This window comes from Amia ocellicauda, chromosome 16, assembly GCF_036373705.1.
Source record: "Amia ocellicauda isolate fAmiCal2 chromosome 16, fAmiCal2.hap1, whole genome shotgun sequence".
In the NCBI taxonomy this organism is placed as follows: Eukaryota; Metazoa; Chordata; class Actinopteri; order Amiiformes; family Amiidae; genus Amia; species Amia ocellicauda.
The window spans coordinates 29,152,615-29,175,419 of record NC_089865.1 but is presented as its reverse complement, the minus strand read 5'-3'; the positions used below and the strand labels follow the sequence as shown (position 1 = coordinate 29,175,419).

Genomic DNA, 22,805 nt, shown 5'->3' with positions numbered 1-22,805 from the left:
TTGAGTCAATCTTAATATTTGTACACATCTGAAAGAAAGCCTTGTTGGACAAGAACATTTCTAAAACATTTATTTATTTGTATTTATTTTATTTTTAATAATCCCCGATTTAAAAGACGTTCAGTTTAGATGAACTCAAAATCAATAAGCAAAGCACTGCTGTTAAGTGGTGATTTACTCTCACTATTTAGCAGGTTCCAGAATACTAGAAAAAGAATTTGGATCCCATATTTGCCATCTTTCCAATAAGCTTTGTTTCCTCACTGAACAAGCTCCAAACTAAATGTACTGTGAAATCTGGATTTACACCATTAACTGAAACAGCTTACAATTTGCTTCCAGTCTGCATATTTTCCATAAAACTTTCCACAGCTTACAAGAAAGGAGAGCAGTGTTCAGGGTATAACAAACCATGGATCACCCTGGCATTAAAGAAGAGTAACTGGTTACTTGTTTGTAGTCCGCTCTCATATCATGTGAATCTGTTTCTCTTGCAGAGATGTCCAGGGAGGGGGAGAGTGCTGAAAATGTCACCAACTTGGTCCATAATGGAGCTGCATATCAGAACCAAAGTAACATGGTATGTAAATGTATGATTATTAATATTCACGTATAAAACTATATCTCATCTACAGTCCCAAGCAGAAGTATTCAGAACCTCTCACAGTTTTCACATTTTGCAGTCATGACACTTGCCCACTGACAAAAAAATGGTCAGTCTATAATTTTAATGGTTGGTGTATTTTAACAGTGAGAGACAGAATAACAACAAAAAAATCCAGAAAAACACATTTCAAAAAAGTTATAAATTGATTTGCATGTTAATGAGGGAAATAAGTATTTGACCCCTTCGACTTAGTACTTGGTAGCAAAACCCTTGTTGGCAATCACAGAGGTCAGACGTTTCTTGTAGTTGGCCACCAGGTTTGCACACATCTCAGGAGGGATTTTGTCCCACTCCTCTTTGCAGATCCTCTCCAAGTCATTAAGGTTTCGAGGCTGACGTTTGGCAACTCGAACCTTCAGCTCCCTCCACAGATTTTCTATGGGATTAAGGTATGGAGACTGGCTAGGCCACTCCAGGACCTTAATGTGCTTCTTCTTGAGCCACTCCTTTGTTGCCTTGGCTGTGTGTTTTGGGTCATTGTCATGCTGGAATACCCATCCACGACCCATTTTCAATGCCCTGGCTGAGGGAAGGAGGTTTTCACCCAAGATTTGATGGTACATGGTCCCGTCCATTGTCCCTTTGATGCAGTGCAGTTGTCCTGTCCCCTTAGCAGAAAACCACCCCCAAAGCATAATGTTTCCACCTCCATGTTTGACGGTGGGGATGGTGTTCTTGGGGTCATTCCTCCTCCTCCAAACACGGCGAGTTGAGTTGATGCCAAAGAGCTCGATTTTGGTCTCATCTGATCACAACACTTTCACCCAGTTCTCCTCTGAATCATTCAGATGTTCATTGGCAAACTTCAGACGGGCCTGTACATGTGCTTTCTTGAGCAGGGGGACCTTGCGGACGCTGCAGGATTTCAGTCCTTCACGGCGTAGTGTGTTACCAATTGTTTTCTTGGTGACTATGGTCCCAGCTGCCTTGAGATCATTAACAAGATCCTCCCGTGTAGTTCTGGGCTGATTCCTCACCGTTCTCATGATCATTGAAACTCCACGAGGTGAGATCTTGCATGGAGCCCCAGACCGAGGGAGACTGACAGTTATTTTGTGTTTCTTCCATTTGCGAATAATCGCACCAACTGTTGTCACCTTCTCACCAAGCTGCTTGGCGATGGTCTTGTAGCCCATTCCAGCCTTGTGTAGGTCTACAATCTTGTCCCTGACATCCTTGGACAGCTCTTTGCTCTTGGCCATGGTGGAGAGTTTGGAATCTGATTGATTGATTGCTTCTGTGGACAGGTGTCTTTTATACAGGTAACTCCCTTTAAGAGAGTGCTCCTAATCTCAGCTCGTTACCTGTATAAAAGACACCTGGGAGCCAGAAATCTTGCTGATTGATAGGGGATCAAATACTTATTTCCCTCATTAACATGCAAATCAATTTATAACTTTTTTGAAATGCGTTTTTCTGGATTTTTTTGTTGTTATTCTGTCTCTCACTGTTAAAATACACCTACCATTAAAATTATAGACTGATTATTTCTTTGTCAGTGGCCAAACGTACAAAATCAACAGGGGATCAAATACTTTTTTCCCTCACTGTGTATATATATTAGACATTACTAGAAATGTACTATGATCCTTAGATTACCCCCTTTTTGTATATACACTCACCTAAAGGATTATTAGGAACACCATACTAATACTGTGTTTGACCCCCTTTCGCCTTCAGAACTGCCTTAATTCTACGTGGCATTGATTCAACAAGGTGCTGAAAGCATTCTTTAGAAATGTTGGCCCATATTGATAGGATAGCATCTTGCAGTTGATGGAGATTTGTGGGATGCACATCCAGGGCACGAAGCTCCCGTTCCACCACATCCCAAAGATGCTCTATTGGGTTGAGATCTGGTGACTGTGGGGGCCAGTTTAGTACAGTGAACTCATTGTCATGTTCAAGAAACCAATTTGAAATGATTCGACCTTTGTGACATGGTGCATTATCCTGCTGGAAGTAGCCATCAGAGGATGGGTACATGGTGGTCATAAAGGGATGGACATGGTCAGAAACAATGCTCAGGTAGGCCGTGGCATTTAAACGATGCCCAATTGGCACTAAGGGGCCTAAAGTGTGCCAAGAAAACATCCCCCACACCATTACACCACCACCACCAGCCTGCACAGTGGTAACAAGGCATGATGGATCCATGTTCTCATTCTGTTTACGCCAAATTCTGACTCTACCATCTGAATGTCTCAACAGAAATCGAGACTCATCAGACCAGGCAACATTTTTCCAGTCTTCAACTGTCCAATTTTGGTGAGCTTGTGCAAATTGTAGCCTCTTTTTCCTATTTGTAGTGGAGATGAGTGGTACCCGGTGGGGTCTTCTGCTGTTGTAGCCCATCCGCCTCAAGGTTGTACGTGTTGTGGCTTCACAAATGCTTTGCTGCATACCTCGGTTGTAACGAGTGGTTATTTCAGTCAAAGTTGCTCTTCTATCAGCTTGAATCAGTCAGCCCATTCTCCTCTGACCTCTAGCATCAACAAGGCATTTTCGCCCACAGGACTGCCGCATACTGGATGTTTTTCCCTTTTCACACCATTCTTTGTAAACCCTAGAAATGGTTGTGCGTGAAAATCCCAGTAACTGAGCAGATTGTGAAATACTCAGACCGGCCCGTCTGGCACCAACAACCATGCCACGCTCAAATTTGCTTAAATCACCTTTCTTTCCCATTCAGACATTCAGTTTGGAGTTCAGGAGATTGTCTTGACCAGGACCACACCCCTAAATGCATTGAAGCAACTGCCATGTGATTGGTTGGTTAGATAATTGCATTCATGAGAAATTGAACAGGTGTTCCTAATAATCCTTTAGGTGAGTGTAGTTAATATAGTGTATAATTCATATTTGTTATTTTATATGTTCAAAATATATGCTGAGCTTAATTTATATTTAAATATACTGGAAAAAAATAAGAAACATTGATTTCTGAACTTAATTTTTTCCAGATCTGTATAATATACATTTATAGGTTATAGACTAAAATATATTCTAAAATGTTTATTATAAAGGAAGAAAGGGGACATTTTGTCATATGATTAATATAAGGTTCATACATTTCTACAATATGTTGAGAATATATGTTTGTTCCACAAGGGATTCTAGCTGCTTGCGTGACTTAAAATACAATTTATGAGAGGGCAACCTGTTCCCAGTCCTGCAGGAGCTGCAATCCAGCTGTTTGTAGAGATCTATTTACAGGACCAACACCTTAAGCAATTATATTGGTCCAGTGAAGCCAATAAGTATGTCATTGGTGTAGTCATGTGCTCAGATGGACATAAATCCTCAGGATCAAAAGGCCGTGCAGAACTGGAGTGCTCTGCTCTGTGTTCTGGATTTATTATTTCTGTTTGGGAAGTTTTCATTTTACTGCCTGATGTCATTTTGAAGCTTGTTAACAACCTCTATTCATCTCTGCGTGTGTCTGTGACACTGCACTGTCCAGTCCTGGTCTTGGAGAGCAACTTCAGAACAGGTCTTCTGGTTTTTGTCCTATCTAAGCCCTTAACTGTGTCGTATAACCTACTTCTCGTGGTCAGATTTACAACTGTTTCTGTTGAGGATTTGACGATCTCTATAAACTCTGCAGGGCTGTGGCTCATCCATCACGATGCCCTACACCAGCTGTCCTTGTTGTACAATTTTTAAATAACAAAATTGCATTTAATATTATGTTTCACTTACACTATTCATATTCTCCTGTTGCACCACTTTATAATTGAAAACCGAAATTTGTCGCAGTCATACTTCCAACATAACCTCAGGAAAAGCAAAAAATATACACATTGATCTGTTTGACCATGTGTTTTCAAGGCCTCTTGGCTCTTTTCACATTGCCGTTCCACTCAGGAAACAAACGGGATGGACACGATTTGGAAAGCTGTACTTTTTAGAGTTTTATTTTGCTGGATTCATTGTCGAGACACAGTACAAACATTAAAAAGTCACCTTTTTCGGCTTCATCCTGGACTTGAAGTGGAGGCATTTCGCAATCTATATCTTTTGCTTTGCGTATAATTTATGACATTTTCCTTGTGGGAAATCCATGGCGGCATCGAGTCTAAATACTAAGATGCATATTTTCTCCCTTAGCAGGATGCACTGTTACCCTAGCCGTAGTTCAAGACCATTCCAAGTCTAGGCTGACAAACTCCTTTTGTTAGGATACTATTTAAGGAATTCACCAAAACAAAGCTCTGACTATGAATTATTTTTGTACTAAAAACAAAATGCAAACATGTCATGTCTTCAGTGCACAGCAATGCAGGCAAAGGGGTAGTTTAATTTTCTACAACATGTTAGCTTGGTCTTGTATTGCTGACCTTCACTAACACTGTGTGTAATAATAGACAAACAGTATTTCTCACAAGTGCCAATCTGGACCCAGGCGGTGAAGCTCTCAATGCCAGGCCACAGCAACCATTAAGTTGTCCATTAAGTAATTAATGCTCTCTGTACAGGTGAAACACTAGGAGAAATGCAACCAATGGTCACCTCATTAGGAGGTTGATTCTGTATTGTACTGTACAATGTTTACTGGAAATAAAGTGACATATGCCATTTTAATATCTTCTAATCAGTAATACATATATCTGGGGTGTGACCAGTTTAGAGCACATCACTTTAGAATGCAGAGAAATCCACTTGGTAGTAATGGGTTTTTTTAAAGGTAAAACCATTCATCATCACTTTGTATATCGATCTGTGTTTTTGTTTTCTGTCTTTTTGACTGCAGAATGAGACTGGTAAGGTGGGAGGTGAAGGCCTGGAGAAAACAGGAGAAAGGACAGGCCATGTTGCTCCTGACAAAGATTTAGTGAGTAGTTACTTCACTCTGTAGCAGATGCAGTTACTAACTAGCTTTGCATCATCTGGTTTTAGCTCCAGCAGAACCAAATTGATAATTTCCCCTTGTAGTTTACTCTTACTCTGGCTCTTAAGAAATGAAGTCCCTCCTCCTTTGATCTATAACTAAAGATAAGAACTTTGATTACATGTTTGGCTGGGATGTCTAAAGCATCAGTTTCTGATTGTTCAGTTGCAGAGAACAGAGAACAGAGCAACTTCTAAAGCTACCACATATGAATTAACAAAGTGAAGTTATTATTCTTGATGTGTAAACACAATACATGACAGACTGGCCCATTAAGGTTGATGATATGTGGTGCAAAAACATTTTGAAAGTGTTAAAGTGAATCTAAACCTACTCAAAACATGAACAATTCTCGCTCTATTCCTACAGACAACCCTAGAATCCATTATGACCTTGTAAACTAACATTTTTTACATTCCATTATTATTTGTGCTGTAATGGATAAGTCCTGAGGCACTCTAATTGTTTTCTGTGCGTTTCTCTGCCTAGTTTCTAGAGAGCTGGGGAGAAAATGAGAGTGGTCAGTGGGCTGCTGGGAAAGAAACAATCAAAGGTAACGAGACAGCCTGGATTGTAAGCAGTGAAAGCTGTGTATAATCAACATCATTGTTCCAATTAAGGGGAACTGGGCAGTTGTTTTGTTTCCCACACCAGAGTATAAGTGGAATTGAAAGAATCTTGGAATCTGGAATTTTCTTTTTTTTAGGAACTTTCTTTTTTCTGCTGCCGGTATCATTTGTCATACTAACAGACTATTTCAATCAAAAGGTTTCTCCCAAGCATTTGGAAAGATGACTGACAGGAAGTGTGTAGTGGAAGGGGAAGAATATTGCAGTGTTTATTGGAGAAATAACCTTTAAGAAGCTGCCACAGGCTTTTCAGATTTTGTTCTTTAATCTTTTGAACGTCGTCACTTTGTTTCGCTTGTTGAAGACCAAGCATGTGTCAGAAGCCTTTCTTGAGAAACTATTTTTAACCTATAGTTCATAATCATGGTAAGGAATAATGTTAGGAGAAATAACATACCACAACAAGCAAGATTAAATAGGGTGCATACATACACATTATCCAGATAAATCCACAGAAACTAATGTTAGAAAAGAGTTGCTAGGCGACATGTAAAGCAGGAATTGACATTTCCAGTCGCTCGAGGGCAATTGTCTTGGCTCACTTTGTGAATGGCTTTGCCAAGTGTTTTTCTTGGTCTGCTACTTGTCACTATTTTTATGAGATTTGTAGCTCCATTTAAAGAGGCAAACACCCATATATACATGCACATCTTCTGCCGTCAAAAGTCACTGTGGCCTCGAAGAAGACCAGACGAAGTTCAAGCAAGAAAGTGTGTGTATGTAGATTTTACTTCAGTATTTCACTTTAAGCTCTTGAAATAAACCACTGGCTTGCTAAACACTTTGTATAATCGTTATGCTGGAGGAAACGGGTCATTTCTCATACCCAGGCCTAGACCAGATCAAAACCTTGACCTACCCATGAACCACACTTTACAATCTTGTACCCAACTGCATTTTTATTCCTCAGCAGTAGAAAGTGGCCTCTAAGCATTAAATAAACGTCCGGTAAGGTATGGGGCAAGTTTCTAATTTGAAATTTGTGGGTAGATCTGAGTTTTTATCTGGTCTAGGCCCTAAATAGAAGTCCACTCAGAAATAAATGAATGAAATGACACTGACCGATGTGTTGTTCTCTGTGATTGCGGTGACTGCGGTCCACTCACCGAGGACCACTCTGCTGAAACATCTTATCCCGGGCTTATGCCTGTTTCTCCTCAAAAGAAAACCATAAAAAGAGTTCCGTACTTTTCCCAGGAAAACTATTATACTATACCCTTTACATTTTTGCTTGAATTAAGCATTACACCTTCATTAAAGTTGAGTAATGTTGCCTAAAGTCACCCTGCACAGCAATAATAATAATCATGAATAAATACTTATGGTATGTTTATATTGTAAAGTATTCATTTCTATTGTTAATCCCTTTATTTATGTATTTTTATATCTGTAGTGGTTATTTACACATTAAAGTCACCGTTTACCTCCTGGTAAATATTTATAAATGATATGAATGTGCAAGAGCTCAATCAAATCAAGAACACTGATCAGTTGATTGATTCACTGGCAGGAAGAATGGGCAGGTCATTATTACTGGTTTGCCGAATGCAGGCATGGACTATGGAGTCATATAGTCATAAAACGTATACATAGCCCTTCACAAACATCCCCCAAACAAGCCGAGCTGAAGCGAAGAATTGCTGTGCACCCCTTCTGCTAAACCACTGAAACATAATCAGTGCCGCGTCTGTTGAGCTTGACTGCATTGGAGACCCTGTTTCATGCTTTTTTCCTGCCGCTGTGTTTCAGGTCCTCTGAGGGGGCAGAGACATGGTGAAGACGGGGGCAGTGAGAGCAAGAGGGGTCCTCTCCTCAGTGCTCCTCAGGGGGAGTCTGGAGGCTCTTCCCATGGCAACAATGGCCCAGCTCGCCCCCTTGAGTCTGGGGTCTTGGTCGGTCACCCCCCACCTCCTCACTCCACCGGCAAAGGACAGTCAGCATCTGGAGTACCCTACAGCCATGCACAGCTGGAAGGCAGCGCCACAGCTGGATTAGAAGCTCTCAGGGGGTGAGTGGCTGATTATATTCACTTTAAAGTGGCTTTTTGGACCTCTGCATCACAATGACAAATCAGCACATGAAAGATGGTAAGGGGGTGGTCGGGTGGGGTTTAAAAAAAAAAAAAAAGCCATTGTTTCTTCCTTTCCTGTAAATTGAAGGATTGCCTGTTTTTTTCCGTGATATGCGACCTGGCAATGGCAAAGGAAAGTTAACCCAGCGCTGTGATCCCCTGCCAGCATTACCCCCAGATTGTTCCAGCAGGATTTTCTGGAACGTTTTTCAAAACCAGGGATATGATAGTCCGAAGCGTGTGTGATGTCAGTGTGCTCATATATAATTGTTTCATTTTAATAAACAAGTTGAAGATTGTAGGAGAAATCCAATCTCATAATAACTCTCATCAGCACTGTATGTGTCACTGCTTATTTTCTGTTATAGATGTTGGAATACTACACAGTGATAGGGATGTTTTACATTGTCTTTTCTAATAATTGTGGCAACTAACACAACATGAAATACCATGGTATATAATATTAAAATAAACTAACATTCGATTGCACGTCATAAACTTGCATTGACGTATGAACAACAGCATCCAAAAACAAGCAGAAATGCAGACAACTTATTTGGAGTTAAGGGTTTTGAAATACTTTTTTAACTTTCATGACATCACTTTTATGAAATAATCAACAGTTAATACTCAAGTTCTACCTTATACCAGTAGATGCCAGGTACCTCAATATACCAGTAGAAACAAAGCCAGGCTTTTAGGTGTTTTTCTCATCCTGCAGTTCACACTGTCCCGCATCAGACAGAGGTGCCACATTCATGACACATTTTCCACACCATTTTATTTAACTGTGGAGAACCCAGCTCAATAAAGTTGTGAGGAGAATGGTTATTTAATGTCAAATTTAATAAGAGTCAAATTAAAAAATATATATTGCTTTAGGATTTTCCAATATTATGTGACGCTGCGTGGTTTGTTTTGTCTTTCATTATTATTAGTTATATGTTGAGCGAGCAATCTGATACACGTGTTATTTTAGGCTCGAAAAGAGCTAGGTTTTCATTCGAAGTTTCTTTTTGTCTATTTTGGTTTCAAGCACAGCACACGGCTAATAATACGAGCACTTATTTGCACCATACCCCGTCTCTGTGTTCCTTAAACCCCACCTGAGAGCCCCGGCAGTGCTGAACATACCCCCACAACTTGGTGGAGAATGCGGGCGGGGGTAGTGGTTGAAGGATACAAGAATTCAAAAAACAACAAGAACAACAACAAAAGAATAAACCTACCTGGCCGTAACCAGTGAACACCTGTCGTTCCAGCCTGAGGTCCTGGCAGACCTGGAAACACCAGTGATGCCCCCAAGTCAGAAAAGGAGGAGAAGACTGTAACGCACCTACAGCTGACGAGGAAAGGGGTGCTACAGCTCCCTGAGAAGAGGGAGGAGCCACTGATCTCCTCAGAGCCTGAATTTTGAGAGCTGATGATGCTTCAGGAACCCCTATTTGAGATCGACTGGGAGGAAGACATGTTCCTCCTACAGAACGCAGAGGAAGAGGAAGGACCAGAAGCATCAAGAGCAGTGCTGCTACCTGAGCTGGAGTGGGAGGAAGCGGCGCTGCTCCCAGAGGATGAGGAGGAAGAAGAGGAATTGCCAGAAGTGCCAGACATGGAGTGGGAGGAAGAGACATGCCTCCCAATGCTTGGAAGGGAGGAGCACCCTGGGTAATTGTTGAGGGGGGTGTTTCCCCACATCCCGACCTTCGACCCTGCTCCTTGGTTTGTTACTGTTGTTGGGGCTCCCTCTGCCTTGCTCCCCTGCTGATCCCCTGGGTCTCTCCACCCTTGGTCCCTGGCGAGGAGGTCTGGTTTCTGCTCCAGCGGCTGTGACTGCCGTGCATCCTTCCTCCACCTTCCCATGCTGCCCTCTGACGTTGTGTCATCACCGCAGGGCACCTCCTCTGCTCCTCCGCCAGGCCCGGACGTCGCTGCGGTCATCCTCCGTCATGCCCCACCTCCCTGTCGCTGCACCCTTCCCACCTGCCTGTGGTCCATGGGCTTTGTTGCTGGGCCTCTGTGCCTCCCAACTGGTGCTGTGGGGGGATGCGGGGGTGGCAGTGGCGTGGCAGTGGCGTGGCCATTCTTGGTCACCCCTGGCTTCCTTTGTGAGGGCAGGGGGACGCAGTGAGGATCCACCTCAAACTGCACTGTGCTTCCTCAGATAGCCCTATAAAGAAGGAAGTGGCTGACTTCCTGGTGAGGTGAGGCAGGAGGAGAGCCTAGTGAGAGAGAGAGAGAGAGAGAGGACAGACAGACAGATGAGCAAGAAAGAAGACTAAGGATTGATTACGGTGCTGGACTGTGCTTTTGGATATACTGACTGTGCTACAGATTTTGGGCTGGATTCTTGGCGGTTTGTCTTGTTTGTCATTATAATTAGTTATATGTTTAGTGAGGGATCTGTTTCAGGTTTAGTTTTGGCTCATGAAGAGCTAGGTTTTCATTTGAGGTTTCTGTATGTCTATTTTGGTTTTGAGGTCAATTATTAATAATAAAAGCACTTATTTGCACCAAACCGTGTCTCCGTGTTCCTGAAACCCCGCCCGAGAGCCCTGGAAATGCTGGACATACCCCCCCACACTACTACAGTTATTTTTGTCTTCTCCAACACTGCAATCTGAAAAGCATCTGGAAATCCATTATAATACACACGGCTCTTTCCTGATCTGTGCACGGCTGCTGTCTACATCTGCCTGGGCTGTAGTCTGTACCCAGTGTCCTCTCTTCCTCCAGCCGTGCTGTAGCTCCAGGTCTGGGTATTCAGGGCTCAGGAGAGGTCAGCTTCAAAGCTCCTGGCGCCTTACATTCAAGACCAGAGCTAATTACCATCCTGCCTAATTACTGTACGCATTCTTCCCCCCCTCCCAATCTGTCTCATTTCCAGCAAACTTTCCCCACTCCATTTGATCCCAGCTCATGTTTCACAGTTCTCTCTTTACTCAATTAATGTCGGTATCTGGCTCTAGTTCTAATTTCAGCAGAGATTTGAAATTGGTCTCCTTTGTCTGCCTGCTTGCCTTTGTGATGTTTAGTGTAAGAAATATTATGCAGTATCCCCACCGCCCCCCAAAAAAAAGACTTCTGCCATTCTTCCTGACATTATATAGCAGAAGGCAAGTTTGTTCACCTGGGATTTCTGTCTTCCCTTAATCAGCCTGCCTTGATTGGTCAGGGTCGAGGGTTCTCCCCTGAAAGGCAGATGTGATTGATATCTTCATGCTCTTCTGTTGAAGCTCTCAGCGAAGTGTTCCTGTGCGTCCCATCTGACGTACAACAATAAAAAGGCCTCAGTTCAGCTCCATCTGATTGTGGCACTGTCATTTGTGCTCCCTTGCATTGCCTGGCTCTCATTAAAGCGTATAAGCAGCTCAGGCTTGAAAGAGACCAACAAAACAACCTCCACAACAAAGCCTGGTGTTCTGTTACACCAGCCCTCGCTGTGTTGTTGCCCATTCTGTGTGCCCGAAGGAGTCTCCCACACTGTATCAAGGACCTCCATGAACTTCCCCATTCGCCTATTATGGGGCACAGAGAGAAAAACAAATCTCTCCACATGTGGCCCACCACAAGAATGTACACAATGGTACTCACACTGTCCATGCATACAGTATGGTTCCTTTGCTGAAAAACAACACAGCACCTAGTCTGAGTCTAGCAGGCCTGCTTGTGAACTGGTTTCTTTTACATTTCTGCCGCAGCCGAGCCGAGCAGAAGAACGAAGAAGAAACGAGTAAAGGAGCGAGGCTGAATGGAGAAAAGGCAACAGGAGAGTGTGAGGAAGGGCCTACGAAGGAGGAAGAGGAAGAGGAGGAACACCTGTTAAGCGCGCTCTCTAAGCAGGCTGCCAATCTCAGCACTGGGAAGACTGTGGTAGGTCACCACTGCACCTCCTTAGCCAATTACAAACTGGCTGACTGGGGCTTTGTCTGCTGGAAAAAATACAAGTAATTAACGTACACCTAAATTAACCTAAAATTAAGGTATAAGAGAAGATCACAGTGGTCTACAGGTGTGATCTAACAGATGCATCTTGAGGAAGCTCTAGCTCCCAGCTTCACAGCTTTTAAGGCGTGACACTGCTATTGTCAATTGACCAGTAGCCGACTACGCCACCCTGTGTTTAATGAAGGCATGGTCCTCTACTATACCTTTCAATTTCGCAACTTCAAATGGCAAGGTTCATTAATTGGCGGGCAACTGTAAAGTGCACCATGCAGGGAGGAGGCGGAACAGATTTGAAGTAAAAAGTTTTATTGTTATATAAAATGAATGAAGAATGAAAATGCTGTTGTATGAAGAGATATTGTACTCAGCAGAAATCAGAGATGGGCCAATACAAAATACAAGGTTTAAAACAGAAATAATTCTGTATTTTGCCCATTCAAACTATTGTCTGGATGTCAAACTTTATAGTCAAGGTGTGAATTGATATTGTAAGTGCAGTTTGTACATGAAGCAACCATTCCAAGGTTATATAAGATTGGAGGAAATATAATAACTAAAGTCCACAAACAAATTAAACTAAAAGAAACTAAAATGTAACCACAGTGTAAGCCCCTTCTTCTCTGCTTCATATGTACTGTGAACCAACCAACCGTATGCAAGCAATTTTTATAATAAAATTCCAGCTTGCATGTGCTTATAATTATTTTAGAAATATAGTCTTCACATGCCAAAAAATTTGATGCAAATTTTGTTTCCATTAGTCTTCCTTTCAGAAAGGAGGAAAAGGAAAAGGAGGCAGAGAAAAGCCTAAAAAGGACACTGAATCCAAATCAGGAGCATCATTAAACAAGAAGAAGGTCAAAGTTCAGGAGCGACAGGGGCGTGCAGAGTTTGTAGTAGGTAAGAACTTGACGAAGTGACGGAGGAACAGTCTCTGTTCTATGAAGGTACTTGCAGTGGGTGAACACATGTCAAACGCCACCGTAGATGGGACTCGAACCCACAGTGTCTGGCTTAGCAGAGTGCCTTATACATTAAGCCACTGGAGCTTGGGATATAAGAAGATGGAGCATCAAAATCAAACAGAAGTAAACTTAACTGGTTGTTAAGCCAAGCCAAACAATTTTACCATCAACTAATTTACCTGCTACATCAACAACAGTTTTTTAATGAAGACTCCACAGAAAGCTCCACATTGCAGGCCTTTTTGGCTGTTTGGTTTCCAATAGCTAAATCAATCTCAAAATGGAATCCAAGTGTTTCTTGAAGAAGCCCAAACAGGTAGGACCTATTGCGTATTGAGGGAGTTAGTTTCAGACCCCCACAACTCTTTTGTGTGTAGAAATGCCTCAGCCTTTTTCAGCCTTAAATACAACAACTCTTAATTTCCCATTCATGTTTCTTTGTTCATATTGGAATAGTCCTCTGGTTTGGCTTTGGCATACCAATACCTTCAGTATCGCCTCTAAAGACCTGACCTTCACAGCAAATGACACAGTTAATGAATATATACACAAATAGATGGATGAGATGATTGGCAAAAATCATTTTAAGACCAGGCAGTTCAATTTATTTAACCAACCATAATTCTCAATGCAAAATCAATCATATGCAGATATATTAGAAACAAACAGTTTGTTTGCAATGATGCAAAATTAGGGTTTGTGCACAATGTCAACTCATATTTGGAGAGAGATGCTATATTCTGCGTAGCTTCATGCAACAAGGACCACCCAGCTAGTCAAATAATGTTGTGGTAACATTGCAATAAAGTGAACCTTGAACAATATAATGTTGTGGCAACACAAATTTGTGGACTGTAGGGGATGTTGTCAAAACATTGTCAAATGGCAATATAAAATGACATTCATAAAACTACATTCCAGAGCAGCAATATTCACAAATAAGAAAATACACAGAATAAATGTGCATCAATCAGAGAAAAATCCCTGTACTGTGTGCTATGGGGTAATATATTTCCACTACATCTCAAACCAAAATACAACCAAACTACAACCTTAAACAACATTGCCAACATGAAATGTGTTAGCCGGATAGTGCCTGGTTGGCCTACACACACCTGTCTGTGTATGACAATATTCAGCCTCAGAGCTACATCAGTGTTTTTTTCCGATTTAAACAATGTCACCGACCCTTTCTTTTCTATAGTTATTTTGTTTTTGTCTCGCCTTCTCAGGAAAACCCCGGGAGAGCCATGCAAACAAGAAAACAGAGAATGCAGATGCCATTTTGAAAACGAAGACGCGAGCTACTGTACCTGAAATCACAGTGGAAGCCGATCCCGAGTGTTGTGCGGAGAACGGAGTGGAGGACGGAGGAAGAGACGTGAAGGATGATAAAGACGAGCTGAGCTCCCAGAGCTCTGACACGCACAGGGACTCAGTGGAGGAGGGCACGGTCAGCGAGAGAGACTCCTCTATTTTACGTCGGTGCGAAGATGCTACTTCCTCCCGGGCTGGAGTCACTTCCTCTCTGTCTCTCCCTCCTGGCGCTGCCACTGCAAGCAAAGACTTTGTGTCTCTGGATGGCTCTGAAATTAACAGTTATGCTGTGAGTAGATGCTCATTTGTAGTCCTTTCAATCTGAAATTTGCTTTACTTTCTGTATCCCCCTCCATGGCCAGAGATGAACTCTAATTTAAAACCCGATCCCCAAAAAAGTGGGGTTCCCCGTACCGAGCGCTGGTTGATTTTTGGAACGTATCTCTCCCAGTTGCATCCACACAGTCAAAAAAGCTTTATGTTGGAATCCAAGGAAGTTGTAAAACGCCAGAAGGAGATTTATTTAATACAGACCAGTTTGTGTAAATCAGTTTTCGTCTTCCAGGCAGTTTTGTCTTTTTCACAATTCCCATAAAAATACATCGGCCTAATAAAGTTCTGCGGTTCGGATTACAAACCCCACGATGATGTTGACTTTATCTCCAAACCCAGAGCCACAGAAAAATTGCAAAACCTGCCAGCAGAACTGTGTTAAAGACAAAGACTGTAGTGAATTCTGTTGGAAAGGAGACAAAATTGTCTGAATGTACAATTCTTCATCACATATCACTTTATAATTTGAGGATTGTAGCTGCAAAAACAGAATAGATTGTCTTGAATTGATTCCGTTTCAGTCAGCAATCATGGTTAGCTTTGGTGGAACCATTTGGTGAATGGTTTTGGTTTGGTCAGAGCTATGGGGTTACCTGATACCTCTCCAATAACTCCCCCAAAGAGCACCGGACAGAGCAGCGGCCGCAGGGAGCAGCACCGGGCCGAGCAGGCCGAGCGCCGGCGGCAGGACGTGGAGCGCAAGAGACGCGAGCGAGATGAGGAGCGGAGGAGACAACAGGAGAGAGAGGAGAGGGAGGAGAGGATGAGGCGAGAGCTGGAGGAGGAGCAGGAAGCACGAATACAGGAAATCAGGTACAGCCCAGGGTTTCAACTTCTCCCAGCCTCACCCAAGATCGCTGTCCCCAAGTGTCACAGTTGCAAAATGCCCTTCGTGTGTGTAAATGAGGCAAAGTACAGCTGTTTGTTTAGTCTGATTTGGTGCGATGGAAGAGCACGTTTGGTTTCAATACGTGGAGTTTTGGCCCGACTCCCAGTTGAGCATTGCGTTTCCCAAACTTATATATCAAGTGTTTTTTAAGGCATTAGCTCACTTGTTATTACCTTACACAAGTCTGTCTTCCTCTAAAACGAGTTGAACGAGCTTGGAAGTCTTCTCGATTTAGTTTTCATGAAGTGAGGTCTACTATAGAACAGCACACCAGTAAGAAATAATGGGAAATAATGCATTTTATGACAGTTCTATATAAGTATCTGCTGAGAAAAAAGACCATGCCTGAATTCTTTACTTTTTTTAAGCGTTCCAGAGTATTACGTCTAAATCCTTCACAAAACAACGAGGGGAAAACCGAATGGAAGTTAAATAAGTGGTCTTGCATCTTGCATTGTGGGAAATGGGGCAGGCTAGGCCCATACAGGGTGATTTGCACACAGGAAGGTAATCAGACAGCATGTGGCAGGAATGGGCTGAAAATCACCCTGCGGTACGTTTCCAATATGGCTGGAGTGCCTTCTAGTGGCAGTAGGTTTTAATGCCATTCCTCAGTCAGACAGGAGGCCAAAAGTTCAACTTCATTGCCTCTGCAGTCACACAGAACACCAGCTTAATGTGCACAAACTGCTCTCTAATTCCCAGAGAGTTAAAAGAATAGGTCTGGAGGCCCACATTCCTCCGCGCCTTGTGTTACATTACTTAGACTTCACAATGTTAATCCCACACATGCTACTGGAACCCGAAGAGACAGGAAAAAGGGGGTTTATGGACAATTTGCAAGTGGTTCCATTCATTTTCTGCTTCATTTTTTTTTTTCGGCTTTTCTGTCAGCGTATACATTAACTACACTTGTTTCATGTTATGGGTACAGTACATTGTAAACTGTCTCTTAGAAACAGCTTTGTCTTCTTTTTTTTTCTTCTTCTTCTTCACAGCAGGAATGTTAATGAGGCATAAAGGAAGCTACTGTAACACTAAACATTTGTATCTTGTGGCTGTTCAGTTCTGAGTCATTTTTGTATATAGAGAGATTTAGAGTCATCTCTTTGTTGCCATGACAGATAACAAGAAAAATACTACTTCCATGACTTTGATTTACACATGAACGCTAGTGCAAAACAGTGAAAAATGATATACCCCTCAACTCCAGATCCTGAGGTGATGTGTTGATGCATGTCTGCCCTCACGTTCCAATTCACACGCTTTTAATGTGTCAGATTACACGTGTGTGCAGTTTAAAGTGACTGATAACAGAAAGGAAAGGAAAATAAACATGCCATTGTGGGACAGTGTTTGGGGAATGCAAGTAATGGCAGTTGGTGAAATGAGGAGGCCTCATCCTCAGCTCAGAAGATTCCACTGAAAAGTGATGGATGTTTTACAGTCAGGAAATGGAGGCATTTGTCATAGGGGCTTAAACTAGGGTATTACATATAGATTTCCCTGGCATTCAGATGGCTGGAGTGCTGAACTCTGGTGGGTTTGGGTTATGTCATCAAATATTGGCAAACAGCAGCTGTCTATACAATGTTTCGAAAACAGGGCTGCTTTCTGTTTGTGTCCGCCAGACTGAGGAAGCAGCGAGAAGAGGAGGAGAGAGCGCAAGAGGAGGCGGAGGAGCAGAGCCGCCGGCGGAGGGAGCAGGCGGAGAAAGAGAGGGAGCGGAGGAGACAGGAGGAGCACCGGCACAGACTGCAGCAGCTGCACCAGCGCCGGCTGGAGGAGGAGGCCCTCAAAGCGGGTACGGCACCAAATACAGGAGCAGTTCCCTTAAGTACCCTGTTGATTCAGTGTGTTAAGCTACTTTGAGAAGCCCTGCCCCCCACTAAAGTGCTGCCCTCCCTGGGGTGGCACTCCGCATGCACCCACCACCATTTGTCTATATCCTTTTTAATATATTGTTCGATATATTGTCCCTCAGCCGAGGCCCAGCGCAGGGAGCAGGAGGAGGAGGAGCGCAGGGTGGAGGAGTGGCGCCGGCTGCAGGAAATGGAGGAGGGCGAGAGGATGGAGTGCCTGCGCCGGCGCCGGGAGGAGGAGGAGAGCAGGCGGAGGCTGGAGGAGGAGCGGCGCAGGCTGAACGAGGAGCAGACCCTCCGAGCACTGGAGGAAGCCCGGCAGCAGGCCCAGCTGTTCTCCAGGTTTGCCCCCCGTACTCACACACCCCTCCTAATGCTGCCGAGTGGAACAGTCCGGCTGAACAGAGCCTGAGCTCCTCTCACGATCTGTCACACTCAGAGAGCGGAGCGCTGCGTTTGTTACCCTACTGCCTGAAACAAATCAATCAATCAATCAATCAATCAATCGATCAATCAATCGATTGCAATCGCGCTCTCGCTCTGTCTCTCTGTCTGGGCTGCCACTCCAGTAGTTGTACGAAATGGCAATCCAAAAGTTACACACCAGCTGTCTTATTTCAGTTCAGTCAACTGGACTGTTACTGTTTTCTCTGAGTGTTCAAGGGATGGATGCTTGCAAGGAGAGAATAAGACTTTTTCTACAGGTGTTGCTTACAATTTGAGTTAATAAATTCCTTACTAGAGCCTCCCGAGTGGCTCAGTCACTTGAAATTTCTACCAAAATGAGTGCCTTTTACAAAAATGTTCCTGTCCACTGAGGTAAAACAAAATAATCCTCATCTGGGATTCCCTAAATTGTATGTTTCTTTGTTTTTTTTAAATGAACAAAAACACCAATAACCAATTTAAGGAAATGTATATATGATATTAAGGCGAAGGTCCCACTAGTTCTAAAATCACACTTTTATACATCTTTATGTGTTGTTATAGTGTATAATTAAGATACATAACACTATTTCTGATTGAGTCTATAATTTAAAAAACTGTAATGTAAAATTTTAAATGCAAAACTTAAATAATGGTAGATGTCTAATTTAAGCTCTCTCAGTTCATTCAGTTGTGTCATGTCATAACTTCCCGGATAGCAGAAAAACTATGGACTTGCCAAATTTGTCTTCCCCATGGCAATTGTTATCACGTCGAGCATGCTTTAGCATCACTCTCTTAATCCTTGATTTTAATTATAGTTTCCATTAACAACATTAAGTTGGTGTACCCACGGCTGCAAGAAAAACAGTGAAGATACCTTTATTCCTTTCTACTTTCCAAAAACAGCAGATTAATCCACAGGGGAGATACTTTGCATTAATGGCAGGTATACATATTTAAGAATTCATCTTAACTGAAACACTCAGTTAAGTGTTAAAACACTTTCATGAAGACCAATTCCTGTTGCCAATGTATTGTTCAACTAATAGGTAAAGGAGAATATGAAAACACTGCAACCTCCCAGGACCAATTCAAGCAGCTGTTGATGCTTTTGGCAAATTGATCATTATATTTGTTCCAGAACATTATAAATTGATGACTAAGGTTGAACTACAGTATTCAAATTAAACATGTCTCTCAGAGGACTATAGTTGGCAACCTCTGCTGTAGAGAGCTGTAATAAATCTGAATTTCAGCTGAATTTCATTTCTTAATTTGAAAAGAAAACACACTGCAAGAACCAGACAAATATTTTTAGTAAAAAAATATATTAGTAAAAAAATCCAGTGTCAGTTGTTGGATATAAAGAAATATGACTATACATTTGTAGTGGAAATGCCATGGATTTGGAACAGTGTTTTGTGATTCAACTGGTTTGGTAAATAATGATAATTAAAACACACTTTAATCAATGGCATCTTTTCAGAGTTCGTTGGCTGAACTCTAGAGTAACCTGTAAAGATTGCAGTTGGTTTAAATCAGGTAAGACGGGGGGTGTGCACACACTGCCCTTATTGAAACTGTCCTTTTCTTGAGTCAGTTTCACTTGCACAATCAGATTGCCGTTTCCAATTCTATCTGTCTGCAATTACCGACTACAACTGTTTAACAAGCGTGAGGGAAATCAATTAAACCAATTATAAACAAGTCTAAAGATCAAATTCATCCCATGTTGTCTGTGAGGACGAGAAGCCAGGAGTTACAACTTTCCACCACTAGATAGAGCTGAAAGTGCAGGTTACCAAAAAAACAAAACAGACTCCAATCTACTGGCTTCACTACTTTGTGGTCACAGAGATTGTTTCCCTGCTTGTGTTCAAGGGTGAATTCAAGATGTTGGGAGTTTGGCCTGTTGCTATGTATGTAAATTCCCCATAACCATAACAATTCCCTCCCCATAACCAGTCCCCAGGTTGGTTATTTTCCCATTACCAAGCAGGGCATTCACATTCCCACTGAACAAACTTAAAATACTTCATGACTGTAGCCCAGGTTGCCCCAAACCTCATTTTGGGAGCCAGCAATGGTTTCAGTTTGTCTTCACCCAGTGTTTGACAGATGACAGGCAAGTCATGGATTTGTGTTTGCAAACAGTGACATGTTTCTTCATCAGTTGTAACCAAGCAAGTGTGGCAATGTGTCAGTTGTTAACCAACAGTGATTTTGACATTATTATTGACTCCAATCAATCCAGTCAACTCCACTCATTGACTCAAACTCAGAATTAGAGGGATTATTTAAACAGTCACAACTTTATCAAACCCCATTGTTAGCTAGCTTTGGTTTTAGGCCCTCGATGGATTACAGAGCCCATGGGCCATAGGAGCCAAGTCGCCTACAAATGTGTTATCGCCACAAGTACCTCCATCAACAACAGGCAGACACAGACAATCCAATTGAAGCATTTATTAGACTTATCCCCAAATACTGAATTCAACTCACAAGCTTCTCTGTTCTGCGTCTTCATACAGGTGGTGACTAGATATACACAGGCAAGAGTGCTAGCATGTCTCAAACACAAGATGCAGCACTAACTAATTAAACAGAGAGGACACCAATTATGTATGTTCTGCTGCCATCCTGTGTAAACTGCACTCAGTCAAGGCACGAATAGACACGTGCATTCGATGACCCAGACAATACAGATTGAGATAAAAACTCCCCTAACTCCACACATACAACTACAGTCGACGCAACTAACTCAGAATTATTACCAAAATAATGGCATTGGTATTTTATTACAGTTTAGGAGAAAAGAGCACTTCTCAGATCTGGTCCGCAGGGGCAGTAAGTGCACCGCATGAGACGGGCAAGAAAAGGGTAATAGAGTGAAAGGAGACAGGAAGACACGGGAGTGGGGAGAACCAGAGAAAAGAAGAGAGGTTAAGTAACTAGAGACCATGAAAGGGAAAACAGTTGGTGGGAGGAGATGGAGAGGAGAAAAAAAAAGGGAAAACACCCCAAAGGAAGAGTCCCAAAAAAAAGGGAAGTACAGGGGCAGAGAGTGATGCTGGTACAGTAGCAGTACATGGACTCACCATGTGCGTCGTCTCCCGAGTTGTTTGTGGATTTGGGCTCTTCCCCCGAGTCCGAATGTTTGTTCACTATGCTGTCAGTAGCTGAGGGACCAGAGGGATTTTCTGGCGCTGAGTTTAGGTGCAAGGAAGTCTCCTCTTCCCCCGAGTCTGACAGTCATTCACCACGTCAGTGGCAGAGGCGTGAGGATTTTCACCCTCTGAATATTAAATTGGTATTAAATTTGCATATGCTACATTAGCGAGTCTTGTGCTCATCAATACTCTATGAATATCATCCCCTAGTGCTTTAGGGAAAATCTGAAATATAGCATCAGACCAGAGTGCTTTGATGGCTTTATACAATCCTAGTGCCTGTAGAACTTTTGATATCTTTAGATATGGGCATCACTGCTGCACAGTGTCGCTCGAACCTACGGTATTAAACGTTTCTTTCTGTGTGAATCTGTGTGGAATAACGGTTTGTATTCCTTCCCGTTTCCCAGGCAGAGGGACCTACTGGAGCAGCAGCTTCGGTTTCGGCGGGGCCTGCTCCTGGAGGCAGGGGGTCTGGAGAGGTTGCAGGACGTCTCCCGGCCCTGGGTCTACTCCTACTTCCAGCTGCTGGAAATGCTGGGCCTCCAAGGAGCCCCTGAGGAGCTGCCGGAGGAGGCCTAAGCCGCTGCATTGCTGGAGTACAGCTGCTCACTTCACACTTGTCTTTCCACAACAATTTCACAGTGAATTAATTTCCCACTCCTGTCTTACCCTAGCTTCTGATTTTCACACCTCAGTCCTTGGCGTCAGACTGGGATCTTTTCCAAGACACTGAGTGCACAGAACTTATTTAATACCCTACTCCTCTTAAACCTGTCTGAATGACTGCTAACAGGTCATCAATTAATGGCACAGACAGAGATGCTTATTATATTGTCTCTCATACTCCCTTATGGGAGGACATGCATAGTTAATTGCTGGATTACAATTATAGAGCTCTTCGGTTAATACTGTATTGATTGAACAATTCCAGTTGTGGACATTTATGCTTTATGATGTTGGTTTTAGATTAATTTGTATTCAAACTGACAACAAAACTAATTGAAACCTTAAAGTCATGACAGTGTCTCTTCAGTCAGGACTTATTTACCTGCATGTAAATACAGGCTTTCACAGTTTGCAAAACTGTTCACAAAAATAACTGCATTATGTGGCTTTTTTAACCATTCTTTATAGAAAACAAGAGATGGTGAACCCATTACAGGTTGAAAAACTTACTTCCTAATGTCCATTACAAGTGGGTTTATGGATTAATGAAAATTATGTGTCCCGACAGACAGAGAACTGAACAGTTGATCATGTAATGGTAGGGAAAGAAAAGATATTGTCATCCAATTGAAGAGAGAACACTGCTCTTCTTTAGCGGTATATAAGTATCATCCATATTTCCTTTTAATATATTCCTAATAATCTGTGATTAAGGAATAAAGTCAAATCATAATGAGGGTTTTGAATTGTTTTAATTAAATAAATTCCATACATGCTTGCTTTCTTTTTCAAACACCACTCTGTCCAATAACATGGCATCTCCTAAAATGAGCATGTTTTGATTACCGATTTATAAATAAAAATCCGTCTTGGAAAAAAAAAAAAAAAAAAAAAAAAGATCAGACTACACTCTGTCAATTCCCCTTCATTAGGACCGACCAATCAGTTAAATCCAGATCTAAACTGAT

General features: G+C 42.4%; 1 protein-coding gene across 3 annotated transcripts in view; it reads left to right on the top strand.

Annotated features, from left to right (window-relative positions):
- The window catches only part of kiaa2012 (KIAA2012 ortholog), a 56,330-nt gene extending 33,757 nt beyond the window's left edge, over positions 1 to 22,573 (top strand). For all 3 annotated transcript variants that reach the window (XM_066688165.1, XM_066688163.1, XM_066688164.1), the window contains 11 exons: positions 498 to 580; positions 5,421 to 5,501; positions 6,048 to 6,111; positions 7,937 to 8,195; positions 11,957 to 12,128; positions 12,965 to 13,103; positions 14,401 to 14,774; positions 15,441 to 15,631; positions 17,339 to 17,511; positions 17,692 to 17,911; positions 21,579 to 22,573. In XM_066688165.1, the coding sequence (XP_066544262.1) occupies positions 498 to 580; positions 5,421 to 5,501; positions 6,048 to 6,111; positions 7,937 to 8,195; positions 11,957 to 12,128; positions 12,965 to 13,103; positions 14,401 to 14,774; positions 15,441 to 15,631; positions 17,339 to 17,511; positions 17,692 to 17,911; positions 21,579 to 21,750 (1,928 nt within the window). In that variant the 3' untranslated portion in view covers positions 21,751 to 22,573. The remainder of the gene's footprint in view (positions 1 to 497; positions 581 to 5,420; positions 5,502 to 6,047; positions 6,112 to 7,936; positions 8,196 to 11,956; positions 12,129 to 12,964; positions 13,104 to 14,400; positions 14,775 to 15,440; positions 15,632 to 17,338; positions 17,512 to 17,691; positions 17,912 to 21,578) is intronic.
- The last annotated feature ends 232 nt before the right edge of the window (positions 22,574 to 22,805 follow it).